The sequence below is a fragment of the Pristis pectinata genome, chromosome 4 (assembly GCF_009764475.1).
Source record: "Pristis pectinata isolate sPriPec2 chromosome 4, sPriPec2.1.pri, whole genome shotgun sequence".
Classification (NCBI taxonomy): Eukaryota; Metazoa; Chordata; class Chondrichthyes; order Rhinopristiformes; family Pristidae; genus Pristis; species Pristis pectinata.
The window spans coordinates 106,746,528-106,760,965 of record NC_067408.1 but is presented as its reverse complement, the minus strand read 5'-3'; the positions used below and the strand labels follow the sequence as shown (position 1 = coordinate 106,760,965).

The 14,438-nt window shown below is 40.6% G+C and overlaps 1 protein-coding gene across 3 annotated transcripts in view; it reads right to left on the bottom strand.

The window, feature by feature from the left end:
- Window positions 1-9,409, bottom strand: part of LOC127569579 (adapter SH3BGRL-like) — a 36,391-nt gene extending 26,982 nt beyond the window's left edge. For 2 of the 3 annotated variants that reach the window (XM_052014344.1, XM_052014345.1), the window contains exon 1: window positions 9,191-9,409. In XM_052014344.1, coding sequence (XP_051870304.1) covers window positions 9,191-9,235 — 45 coding nt within the window. In that variant the 5' untranslated portion in view covers window positions 9,236-9,409. The remainder of the gene's footprint in view (window positions 1-9,190) is intronic. The other variant, XM_052014346.1, reaches the window with a different exon arrangement.
- Window positions 9,410-14,438: the final 5,029 nt, after the last annotated feature.

The window sequence follows — 14,438 nt, the reverse complement described above, 5'->3', positions numbered from 1 at the left end:
CCTCACAAGCAAACTCATTATGACCTTGCACCTTATTGTCTACCTGCACTTTCTCTGTAACTGTAACATTTTATTCTGCATTCTGTTATTGTTTTACCTTGTACTACCTCAATGCACTGTTGTAATGAATTGATCTGTATGAATAGGATGCAAGACAAGTTTTTCCACTGTACCTCGATACACACGACAATAATAAACCAAATTACTTCAGTACATAATTACAGCATAAAAGCATGCCAATCAGAGCAAAAAGGTCCTCCGCCCACCTTCTCGTCCAACACAATCTGTATATCCTTAATGCTCCTCCTTAGAAGGCACATGCCACCCACCTCAGCTACTTCATGAAGTGTTATAATTCAAGCTATAACCAATCTTCTGGTAAACCAAGGGAATTGAAAGTTAGTAAGTATAATATACAAAATTATTTTTTAGGATGAAGTCAAAAGTGTATGTTATCATCCATAAATGGGAATATTGTGATAAATATTCTACACAAAATCGTCATTTTTTTTCTTTAGTTTTTAACTGAGGGAAAAAAAACCCCAATTCTATTAATCTAGTGACAGAGTCTGAAGTTGCAGAGATCAATACTCAGACCAAAGGGCTGCAAAGACCTCAAGGGAAAGTTGAATTAAAGTAATAGTTGTGCACCTTGAACTTGATTGGAATAGTTCAAGAATCCAAGATAAAATTTACTAGCACAATTAAGAAACTTGTTGCCAAAATATTGTGAATGCAATAGCAAATTGGAGAGGTAACACAAAAATTGCCATCACTGAAAAATGCTTGCTTCGTGCAATATACCAGCAAAACTGAAGTGATTTTCCCCCAATACTTTCCCTGAACTATTGTACTCCACTTGTCTGTGCCTCCTGTTTTCATAAATCATTTGAACACAAGTATAAAAGTTGGGAAGTCATGTTGCTGTATAAAACTCTGATTTGGCCACATTTGGTGTATTGTGCAATTCTGGTCACCACAATATAGGAAGGTGGAGGAAGCTTTGGAGAGGGTGCAGTAGAGGCTCACCAGAATGTTGCCTGGATTAGAATGCATTAGCTATAAGGAGTTGTTGGATAAATTGGATTGTTTTCTCTTGAACATCAGAGGCCAAGGGGCAAAGTACAGAAGTATGTACTTATAGATATAGTATAGATAGGGTCAATGGTCAGAGGTTTTTTTTCCCCATCCCCACAGGGTGGAACTATCAAATACAAGGAGGGGGAAGTTTAAAGGAGATTTGCAAGGCAAATTGTTTTTTTTAAAAATGTGGTGTGTGCCCAGAATGCAATGCTATCATATCTGCTCCCCTGGCATTGTTTAACAGGCATCTAGACAGACATGAACAGGCAGGGAATAGAGGGATATGGATCACATACAGGTAGATGGGATTAGTTTAGATCATGCTCAGCGCAGACATAGTTGGCTAAAGAGCCTGTTCCTATGCTGTACTGCTTTATGTTCCATGTTCTATAACTAACATTGTTAATCTTATTATACAAGTTCTGAATACTGAAGACACCATTTATCATGGAACAAACGAGGACATCTGGAGAGACCGCTTAGTAGTTATTGAGACTGAAAAAGTGAATCAATATCAGTAATATAAACTCAGCAATATTTCAGTACTCTTTATAATGGTTTGGGAAACCAATGCCAAATTATATTCTTCTGTTATTCATCAGAACAAAGTCAAAGCTATTAAACTTAATTATAAAAGTGGAAAAGTTCCAGACAAGTTAACCTAGTGCTTCAACAACTGCCAAAATCCTTCCTTCCCTGACCCCAGCTAAACAAATTGGTGAATATAACACAGCTGCTTTCACATCACCAGCTTAGCTAGTCTAATCAGGCTATTAAATTGAGAGATTGTTCAAGACGATTAGTCTTTGCTCTTGCTGTACAAAGCTGTGACCACACAACTTTGCACATAACACCTCACACATGCCCATCACTGGATGAAACTTTAGTACCTCAAAAAAAAACAGAAATACTAGAAATACACAGGTGAGGCCATATCTACGGAGAAAGAAACAGAATTAACATTTCAGGTCAATTATCTGTCACAAGAACCAATTCTGAAGATGGATGGATCTACTCTGTCCAGAGTTTTGCCTCACTTGTCGAGTGTTTCCGGTATTTTCTATTCTTATTTCATATTTGTATCATCTGCAGGTTTTACTTCTCAATTTTAGTACCTCAGCTTTCCCATTGGCTGTGCTTTTCAATTTCCACTATGTGTGTTGCTATACATTTATGAATATGAATGTTATTGGTTCTAGCACTGTAATATAAATAATCTCCACTAAGGCAGCACAGGAATTTTAAATAGTAGAAAAAAAACATTTCAAGGAAGCATGGTTTTAACATTAAAATGCTAATGTATTTGACATACTTTAAGAACATATTTCACTTGAGTAACATTTGTATAGTACCTCAATCTGAGAAGCATCTCAAAATGTGTATTGTATGGTCAATAATATGAAGTTCTAAACCATTATTTTGGTAAAATAGCATCAATATTGTTCAATTAAATAAGTGTTGTCATACAGGCCCTTTGGCCCAACTGGTCCATGCCATTCAAGATTTCCATCTAAGCTAGTCCCATTTACCCATATTCTTCTAAACCTTTCCTATCCATGCACCTGTCCAAATGCCTTTTAAATGTTATTGTGTGCAAGGTTCATTTTTTTCTGATGGCATTGCTTAGACCTCCATTGTTATCACAGCCTCAAGAATCATAAGGTGGCAGAAATCATCATGTACTAGTTTTTAAAACCACAGACAATGGACCTCACCAACAGTGTTCTCGGGTGAAAGCCTACATTGGATGCTCAAGTTCTGAGGCTTGATTACAGAACCTTTCAACTCCAAAGCAGGAGCACAATTGCTAAGGCGAGGGAATGGAACAGAGATCTGAGAAATGACCATTCACTTGATGCTCAATATTTCTGCAGTGTAAAGGAAAATTTTGGCTACATTTTCTGGCAGAGTCAGCTTCAGGTTCATCCTCACTGATGACATTTTTATAAATCCACATTTGATTCTCCACAATCAGTTATGAAAATGCAGACTGATATTTAAACAAGATCTTCACTGAAACTATTTTAAAGATTTATCAATAAATAGCAATGCTTGCCAAGACTTCTTTGGACAGATAAGTTACAATTATCTATATTAACCATCCTATTATCTGACTTGGAGAAAATCAATAACTAGCAGTTTGCGTGGGTACTTAACTTGACCAAATTGCTGATTCTTCAGTCACATCTTAAACCAACCTCTGGGAATAAATATTATGAACAGCACTGCATTTTCTTTATTTGGAAACTAATAACCTTCTAACATTATACAACTGACTCAGGCTCAAATACTCTGAGAGACTACATCAAGGCATTAATCACTTGAATAAAAAGTGGCCAAGATCATGACAGGATTTGCAGAGCAAGAGAAGTAACTCAAATCAGAAGGTTGCAGGTGGAAATGTATGGAGCTTAATGTGAACAACCTCAAACAGAGTGCTAAATTTAAATTCTGGTCATAGTATTTTGGATTGATTAGTTTGAAGATAATGGAGATAGGAAGGCCCACAAGGATGTAAAGAATTCAATCTTTAAAATCAATGAAGGGAGAGAGAAGTTGGTGGGAACGTAATGTGCAATGTTGCTGAGGTATAAAATGCTCCATTAGCAAAATGGGATTGGAACATAATGGTCAACTCAATGAAAATGGATTGCTGGTGCATTACTCTTAACTAACACACACTAAAATTTGCATTGTTATCTTTTTCAGACATCAAGCACATACATTTCTGCAAAATTACAACAGATTAGACAGAACACTTCCAACCTGCTCTGATCACTCACCATTTTTCATTACAAGTAGATATTAAAATCCTGTAATGGGAAAATCTTGGCTTGCAGCTCATCCAAAATACAATGGGTAAAATAATAATATATAGAATATCATTATACAAACTATCCAGTGAATTGGGCAAGAAAGAGATGTAGCCCTAAAATGGCAATTCATCCTTAACCCTCTATCCATTTCAAGAAAGGAAATAGTGCATCAATATGTCCAAGATATTGGGAGCGACAGGTCCAATTAGACCATGATCCCCCAGTGTTTCACAGAAACTGCCTAGATGAGCCTACCATGCTGGATCAAATTTTGAATAACCATGAATGGTCCTAAAATCCTTTGGTGTTTGGACCACTAATTTTCTTTCCACCTACACGAAACCATACTTAGTTTGCTCTTATTTCCTTGCGAAAATAGTTCATCTCAAATGGTTTTGATTCACGCAATCACCTGTGCCGATTTAGGGCTCGGTTTTCCATCCCCTGCTTTATGCCAGTGCATAACTGCTTGGTAACAACATCTGTAAACACAAGGTCAACTTTCATACTAATAGCATTCAGCTTTCTTCCTTCACTGTCATTTCAGTAAGGCTGCCATTTTGGCTACCATATTTGCTGCTTGAAGCATTTTTCTACCACAGTACTTTTGACCATTTAGAATCCTTCCTCTCGTTCACTGCCACACAAAACCCAATTTGTGCCTTTATCATTTAAAAATTGATTTAATTAGTGCATTAACTGGCCTCATTATTCTTTACAAGATGTTCAACTAATTTAAAACTCTGCAACCCATGTTAAATTTGCAGATTCTCATTTCTACTGTTCTTGATATGGTTTACAAATCCCTTATTTCAAACATAGATTTCCAATCACAACCAGCCCTGACACTTCCACTCCAAGTAACAGGAGATGGAGGGCGGAGGGTTGCTTTTGCAATTGGAAGCCTGTGACCAGTGGTGTACCACAGGAATCAATGCAGAGACCCTTACTGTTGGTACATATTTTAACAATTTGGATATGACTGTAGGACGTATGATTAGTAATAGCAATGGCACAAGTACTGGTGGTGTTGCGGAGAGTGAGGATAGTCTTCTATTACAGAATGATATTGATCAATTGATAAAATAGGCAGAGGAATGGCAGCTGGAATTATCCTGACAAGTGTACGGTGATGCATTTGGGAAAACTAACAAGGATACGACATATAGATGAATGGTAGGGCCCTAGGGAGTATAGAGGAAGAGAGAGATCTTGGTGTGCAAGTCCAAAGAACACTGAAGGCACTAGCACACGTCAATAATGTGGTGAAGAAGGCATTCAGGACACTTCATTAGCCAGGGCATAGAATACAGTAGGGACTTTATGAAACTGTACAAAGATATTGATTAGGCCACAGCTGGAGTAGCATTTAAAATGTTGGTCCCCACACTACAGGAAGGATATGATCGCACTTGAGAGGGTACAGAGGAGATTCACCAGGATGTTGCCTGGGATAGAGCTTTTCAGTTATGAGGAGAGACTGTATAGGCTGAGTTTGTTTTTCTTGGAGTGGCAGAGGCCAAGGGGGGGAAATTGTGGAGGTGTACAAAATTAAGAGGGGCATAGATTGGATAAATAGTTGGAAAACTTTCTTCTTAGTAGTGGTTTAGAAAACTAGAGGCATAGAATTAGAGCAAGGGGTTGCGGGGGGGTGGGGGGGGGGTGCGGAGAGAGGGAAATCTGATGAGGACTCCCCCCCCTCCCCCCCAGAAGGTGGTTGGAATCTGGAACTCACTGCCCGAGAAAGTAGTGGAGGCAGATATTCTCAACATTTAAGAATCTGGACAAGCACTTGAATTGCCAAGACATAGAAGTGCTGCAAAATGGGGTTAGTAAAGATGGGTACCTTGCAGTCAGCATGGACGTGGTGGCCTCAAGGGCCCACTTCTATGTTGTATGACTCCTTGACTAAGTGATTAATACAAAGGTACATCCTTTGATGTACTGACTAAGGCTCACTGCTTTATGCTCTCATTTAATCCACTGGCCCCGATTCAATTACAGCTTGTTTAACCAGCCCAGCAGCAGCACCAACAGCAGCCAAGATTCTGCTCTGACTCCATCTACAAGTTTGTGGATGACACCACCGTAGTGGGCTGAATCTCAAATAACGATGAGTTGGAGTATAGGAAGGAGAGAGAACCTAGCAGCATGGTGTCATGACAACTTTTCCCTCAATGTCAGCAAAACAAAAGAGCTAGTCATTGATGTAGACAGGAGCATGCGCACCACCCCCTTTGATCCTCACCAATTTTTATTGATGCACCATAGAAAGCATCCCATCCGAATGCATCATGGCTTGGTACGGCAACTGTTCTGCCCAAGACGACAAAAAAACTGCAGAGTTGTGGACACAGCTCAGCACATCACAGAAACCAGCTTCCCCTCCATAGACTCTGTCTATACTTCTCGCTGCCTTGGTAAGGCAGCCAACATAATCAAAGACCCCACCCACCCGAGACATTTTCTCTTCTTCCCTCCACCCCACACCCCCCCCCCCCAGAAGATACAAAAGCCTGAAAGCACATACCACCAGGCTCAAGGACAGTTTCCACCCCACTGTTATAAGACTATTGAATGGTCCGCTAGTACAATAAGATAGACTCTTGACCTCTTAGTCTACCTCATTATGACCTTGCACCTTACTGTCTAACTCCACTACACCCTTTGTAAATGTAACACTGTATTTTGCATTGTTGTTGTTTTCCCTTGTATTACCTCAATGCACTGTTGTAATGAAATGATCTGTATGGATAGCATGCAAAACAAAATTTTTCACTGTACCTTGGTATAAGCCAATTTAATTTACCAAGTTATCAATAAGCTTGCCTTACACAGCTAAACGTGATGCCACTTTCACTCCACATACATGTGAGCACTTTCCAGCATAGGTCACTACACAAGAATCAAATATATGAAATCTTGCCGATTCTTTTCTCAGTCCTTGGCCCTGGATGCCAAGGTCAATTTTGGAACTAATTCTACCCCCTACGATCAGCTCAGTTAGTAATGAATCAAGTATGGAACATTCTGGTCTATATGATAACATCAGCTGCTTTTAACCAATCACTGGAGGAAAACGGAGAACTATCTATATTAGAACCTTTAGCACAACTGAAAATTAAAGCAATGGCTTTTATTTGATGATTCAAAGTATCATAAAAATTTCTATACTCTACCAAGCAGCAAATTAACTTTAAAGTTGTTATGCTTTTTCTATAACCCATTTCAGAAGAAATATTTTTACTTTTTTTTAAAGAAAGCAAAAACTGAGCAAAGCAGCATTTATTACCCATTGATGGCCATCCTCAAGTAAGTGGTGGTGAATTATCTTACAAACCACTGCAAACAGTTAAGTTATTCAAATTATATTTACCCAAGGAGTGTTGAGATGAAAACCAAGTTAAAAGGTAGAGAACATGTATGTAAATAAATCTCAATCTGCAGTAATTAGACATCAGCATTAATTCATAAGTCAATTCTAGAATACCCATCCAAGATATTTTGGCAGTTTTAATAGGTCAATTTTAAGGGTTAAATCATGAACTTGCAGCAGGCTTGGCTCCAGAGTGGGTGGAGGTATATTCTGGATGGAGACATGCTCACTATCAATGCTGCAATTAGCAAAAGAGCACAGCATTAGATGAAGAGGAAAATAAACCATTCAATAACCAGCAACCTGATCTTCTTAATCAACCTCTATGTTGTCAGATTTAGACTTAAATGTGTTTGGCAGCTGGGTTGCAAAAAAATTTAAATACTTCCATTTCGCTACTCCCTCCAAGATATATTCAGGTGAAAGTTAAATGATGCAAAGTCTCACAGTTGCAACAATCAATTTCTCAACACAAGTAATAACCTTCAAGTCAATAATCTCCCCTCCTTATCTAAAATTCAGTTTAGTTTGTGGGAACTGTAGTTTGGATTCCCACCATAGCTTTGAGATCTTGATTCAAGTCTGCCAATTGCTTCCAAACCAACTCACACTAGCACTGTCTTCAGACTCTGAATTCTTACAATAGGGACAGCACTTAAAATACTTAATTGGCTGCAAAAGCTTTGCTCTTGCAAAAATAAAAATGTGTTTTAAAAAAAAACAAGCCTTCCTTTTTTTTGAACCTCTGCTTCCTTTAACCCAATTCTCACCATCCATTAACTCAAGTTCTCATACACCTCCTGTGAAACAGTCCTTCAGAGTTAAAATTCACACCATCATTTTCATGTTCTCACTTCTTCACCTCTAACCTCCACATCTCTCAGACCCATACACTCCTCAAATTCACCTCCTGTGCATTCCCTACTGCTGCTAAAAGGAATCATGTCAGCTGTCTAGTGTGGAAGCTCTGAAATTTCGTCTAGACGTCCCCACACTGCTATTAATGGATACTCGAAAATACCATTATTTGTCATGCTTTGGTTTACTTGTCCCTATATCTCCTTTTGTGATTTGGTGTCACATTTTGATGTGATGGCCATGTGATGTTTTACCACATTAATGGCTCTGCATAAGTCCTTACTCCAGTATAACATTGGTTGATACAGCAAATTTTCTTGCAAATGTTCAAGAGTCTGCTGGAGAAGCTGTATGCAGATGTAAGCTTACATTACTTCACCATCGGGTTTAAATCCATGAACCCCCACCCCACAGCACTGAATGAATAGCATCTTCACCAAATAAACTGCAGCAATCTGCTAGCAACTTCTCAAGAACAATACGCATGGGCAATAATTGTTGGCCTAGCGTGTGATCTACACCTCCTCAAAAATGAATAGAAAGGTCTCAGTCTAGAGAGAAAAGAAATCAGAACTCTGTTTATACAGATAAACTGCACATCAGCTCAGTGAATTCCAAATGTGCCTCTCGCTTTCTTAAAGCTGGATTGCATTGCACAAGTGTAGTCAACTGACATGGACCTACGGATGAACTCGAGGCACTCGTTTTGTGCAGCTCAGCTGGTTAATTGAGTCACAACCGCCGCGGATGGAGCCCAAAACTTGCATTCTATTGTACTCTAAATGAAGCCCTCGCAAGTGTTACAGGTATTAAACTATGTTCTACCCGTCGAATATGTGAAAAAAAATTATAAAGGTGGAATTGTTGAAACTTGAAGTGCATTAATGCAAGTTACAATTCTGGAAAATTCTGTGACCACTATCCGTAGGGGTGAGTGTGTTTGACTGATTGCTGCTGCGGATCTGGTATGTGTTATCAGCTGTGCTAGATAAAAAAAGAAACGCTGCTCCACCGTGAATGAAGGAAGGAAGGAGCAAACATAAATAACCTCACTTACCGCGGTGGAACCGGACTGGGTTGCAATGAAGACCTTGATAACCATGGCTTCCCTTAACGACAATCCCGAATGAAATAGACGCAAAAAGAAAAATAGCAGAAATAAATGCAAGGACTCAAAGCCTCTCAGCCCCTACCCATACACAGCAACCCAGGGCGCAAGAAAACAGCACCGTTGCGTAAAGCCACCAAACCCCGCTCGGAAACCTCGGCCCCGCCCCCCACCAACCCTGGGATTGGCTGCGAGGCGCAACCGTCAGGGCGGGTCGATGGTAATCCGATTAGTGGATGGCCGGTTGACCAGTCAATCATTCGCCCTCCTGGGTTGGAGTAGCAGGGCTCGCACACCCTCCCTATATGGCAAGTGAACGCGACGAACCAATCAGCTGGCAGAGCAGCAAGTTTCGCGGTGCAGTCGCTCGAAGTTAGCAGAAGTTAAACATTAATCTGGATAAACTCAGATATCCGCAGTTTTGTCCTTCAGTATAAACCTGGAAGTGTAGGGGACTTAGAAGCCTATTTACTCCGTCCAGATGATTTCTTCTTCAATTTGCAAATGAGATGCGTGAGAGACGATACCAGAAAAGAGTTAAAACCACGAGTGCCGAACGTTCAAACTAAGAGAAAATACTGTCGGTACGATAGCATCTGAGCTCGTTGGTTAGTAAGTCAGCGAGGCGTGAAATGGCTGAGGAAGAGTCAGGATTAAAATACAGGCTAAAATCGAATGGAAGCTGAAAATAAAACAGAAACTGCCGACGCTGGAAATCTAAAATAACAAACAGAAAATGCTGGAAAGACCTCACTAGGTCAGGCAGCATCAATGGAAAGAGCAACAGTTAAACGTTTCAGGTCGGAGACCCCTTCATCACAATTCATCACAGCTATAGGGAGAGGTTGGATAAACTTGGATTGTTTTCTCTGGTGCATCGGAGGCTGGAGGAGGGGAGGGGAGGGGAGGAGGGTGGTTGACCTACTAAAATTATGATAGGTATAGGTAGACTATTTCTCCCAGGGTGGAAATGTCAAACACTAACGAGCATAGCTTTAAGGTGACAGGGAGAAAAGTTTAAAGGAGATTTATGAAGCAAGTTTTATTTTACACAGAGTGGTAGGCGACTGAAATGTGCTGCCAGTGGAAGTGGTGGAAGCAGATACAATAGGAACGTTTAAGAGGCTTTTAGACAGGCACATGAACAAGTAGGGAATGGAGGCACATAGACCATGTCCAGGCAGATGGGATTAGTTTCAACTGGCATCATGGTCAACAGACACACCTTGGGCCATAGGGCCTGTTCCTGTGCTGTGCTGTTCCATGTTCTATTTCAAATGGAAGGTCACGGGCCTCAAATGTTAACTGCTTCTTTCTCACAGATACTACCTGATCCACTAACCATTTCCGGCAATATGAGGCCATCATCGAATGAATTATTCTTTCCTCTTTCTGCATTCCAAAAGGACTCTTCCCTCTATGATTCCTTTTTCACTTTTCTAACTCCCAGAACACCAGCTCCCTTTCTCACAGCACCTTCCCATTCAACCACATAAGGTGCAACACTCACCCTTTACCTCTTAACTTACAGGGCCCCAAATACTCATTCCATGTGAAGAACATGTACCTCTTCCAATTTTGTGGAAAACATTCCGTGCTCATGATAATGGTATCTTGTCCATTGGAAAAACCAAATGTAGTCTGGGTGACCATTTACAGAATGCCTGCATTCAGGCTGCAAGGGTAACCCTGGGATTCCAGTTGCTTGTTGATTTATTCCTCTATCCCACCCCCCACTATTCTGTCACTGTTCCAACAAAGCATTTAACTAGACACATTACAGCCTTCAGGACTTGACATTGAATTTAACAATTTCAGACAACTAACCCTTCCAGTTCATAGCAGAGCAGAAGTAAAAATAGGACCCAGACAGTCAGGCTGCATCTGTGGAAATTGAAACAAAGATAAAATTCAGATCAGAACTTGGAAACTTAGAAAGTGAGAAGACAAGGTGGTTTTAAGATGCAGAGAGGATGGGAGAGGGATGAATAGGACAAAGGGAATCAGCATCCTGATGTTTATGGAGCCATCTGCTTAATAGATTAATGAAGGCATTTACAGAGAGAGAAATCAAACAAATGGATGTGTAAAAGCATGTAATTTATGTCTGAACAGTTGCTGAACCTGAAATCAAAAAGAGAACGCTGGAAATGCCCAGCAGTGTCTGTGGAGGAAAAAATGAGTTAAGATTGCAGATGGATAACCTTACAACAGAACTGGCCACACAAGAGAGACTGCGGGTGGTGGAAATCTGGACCAATACTCACAAAATGCTAGAGGAACTCAGCAGGTCGGGCAGCATCTATGGAGGGAAATGAACAGTTGACATTTCGAGAGTCCTCAAGGGTCTTGGACTGAAACATCGACTGTTCATTTCCCTCCATAAATGCTGCCTGACCCACTGAGTTCCTCCAGGATTTTGTGAGTGTTGCAACAGAACTGGCCAGTTCTGATACAAACACAGAAAATAAGCTTTCAGAAATTGTTAAATTTGATATTGAGTACCAAGGGTTGTAACATGCCCGGACAGAAAATGAGATTCTGTTCCTCAAGTTTATTTTAAGCTTCATAGCAACAGTGCAGGAGGTCACAGATAGATCAGAGTGGGATGAAAAATTAAAGTGACAAGTAACTGAAAGCTCAGGGTCACCCTTCTGGACTGATTGGAGCTGCTCTGCAAAGCTGTTCACTAAATCTGCATTTGGGTTCTGCACTGTAGAGCACACTATATCATGAGCATGAAATGCATTACATTAGATTAGAAGGAAGTTCAAGTGAACTTCACTTGTTTCTTTTTCTCTAACTGCCAACATTGATCTATTAACAAGATGGCTTAACAAACAATGGGACCAACTGGGCAACCCTGGCATCACCCTATCAGAAATATTCCTTTTGTCCTAACCATTTCTCCACCACCCTCTCTGCAACTTAAAGCTAATTTGTTTTCTCACTTCCCCAGTTCTGATAAAGAGTCTTTAACCTGAAGGGTTAAATCTGTTTCTCCTTCCACAGGTGCTGCCTGACCTGCTGAGTGTCTTCAGCATTTTCGGTTTTTATGTTTCATTTTCAGCATCTGCAGATTTTTTTAAATTTCATATCAAAACTGATGTGTCTCACAGTTCCAACACTGTATTTTTTTATCTCTCTCCTTCCTCTGTCATCATTCATCTTCTCTTTACATCTCCTCCAGATAAATATCTTCTCCATCCTCTTTCAACTGGTTGCACCATCATTTGCATTGGAATCTCTTTTGGTTTCTACCCTATCATATTCATTTCCTTTGTTCTCTCAACTCCTCCCACTTCTCTGCAAATTAAGGCATGCTTGTTTCCTAAATCTACCTAGTTTGAGGAAAAGTCATTGACCGGAAATGTTAACTCTACATCTCTCTCCACAGATACGGCCTGCTCCATTCAATGAGAGCATAGACGATCCTGTGCTTTAAGTCCACTTTCCCACTCAGTCTTTATGTGTCTAAAAAAGTCATTGACCTCAGGCTTCAGTGCTTTCAATGGCTGAACATTCACACCTTTCTGAGGTAGAGGTTTACAAACCTCCTCATGAAGAATGTTCTCTTCATCACATTTGTAAGGCTTTGCCCTGTAGGTGTAGATATTTCAGCTTGATAAAACAGCCTTTTGTTTTCCACTTTGTCAACCGCTCTCAGAATTTTGCCTGCTTCAATAAGATCACCTCTTATTCTCTAATTTCCATTGAGTATAGACTAATTTTAGTCAATCTTTCCTCAGAGAACAACTCAACAAATCAGTGAAAGTACACTGCACTGATTCTCAAGGCAGCAATATCATTCTTTATATAAGACCAGACCTGCACGAAGTATTCCAAATGAGATCTCACCAAAGCCCTGAATAATCTTAGTAAGACTTCTTAGGTACAAACTGGGGTTGCCAGCTATCTTGTATTTTATGGGATTTCTCATATCAAAGAAAAATTTGGCTCTCCCATAAGATTTTGGTCTGAGATGCAAGTTTTCCCACCTACTCAACAGACAAGCTGATAGAAGGGACTGGGACTGGGATTTCCCAAAGCCAAGCCAGACACATTAAAGCAGAATCCAATGCTGTAATCACACATTTTTCAGCCACAGAGAAGTCTCACATGATGCTATAGCCACAATTACTTACAGTCATAGAGTCACTGAGTCACACAGCAAGGAGGAAGGCCCTTCAGCCTGACTTATCCATGCTGACCATGATGTCTGTCTGCGCTAATCCCATTTTCCTGCATTTAGCCCATATCCCTCTATTCCCTTAATATCCATGTACCTATCCAAATGCTTTTTAAATGCTGTAATTGTACCTACGTTCACCACTTCCTCTGGCAGTCTGTCCACCACCACCCTCTATATGAAAATCTTTCACATCTACCCTATCTATATCCCTCATCATTTTATTAACCTCAAGAAGGTCATCCCTCAGCCTCCTGTCCAGTCACAACAATAAGATAAGATTTCTTTATTAGTCACATGTACATAGAAACACATAGTGAAATGCATCTTTGCGTAGAATGTTCTGAGGGCAGCCTGCAAGGGTCGCCACGCTTCTGGCGCCAACACAGCATGCCCACAACTTCCTAACCCGTTTGTCTTTGGAATGTGGGAGGAAACCGGAGCACCCGGAGGAAACCCATGCAGTCATGGGGAGAACGTACAAACTCCTTATAAACAGTGGCTGGAATTGAACCCAGGTCACTGGCGCTGCAATAGCATTATGCTAACTGCTACGCTACTGTTCCTGCCCTCCATCGTGCCTACCCTCTCAACCTATGCAATCTCCCTTTGTAACTAAAGCCCTCCCATTCCAGACAACATCCTGGTGAATCTCTTCTGCACCCTTTGTCACCCTACCACATCCTTTCTACAGTGCAGTGACCAGAACTGTACACAATATTCCAAGTGCGGCCCAACCAATGTCTTGTACAGCTGCAACATAATGTCCCGACTCTTACTCAAATCCCCTGCCTTTGAAGGCAAGCGATCTAAGTGCCTTCTTCACTACCCTATCCACCTGTGTTGCCATTTTCAAGGAGCTATGAACAAAGTCCCTCTGTGCATCCATGCTTCTGAGGTTGACTGCATATGTGCATTTACTGTATGTGTCCGGCCAGTATTAGACAACCCAAAATGCATTATCTCACATTTGACTGGATTAAATTCCCGTCTGCCATTGCTCTGCCT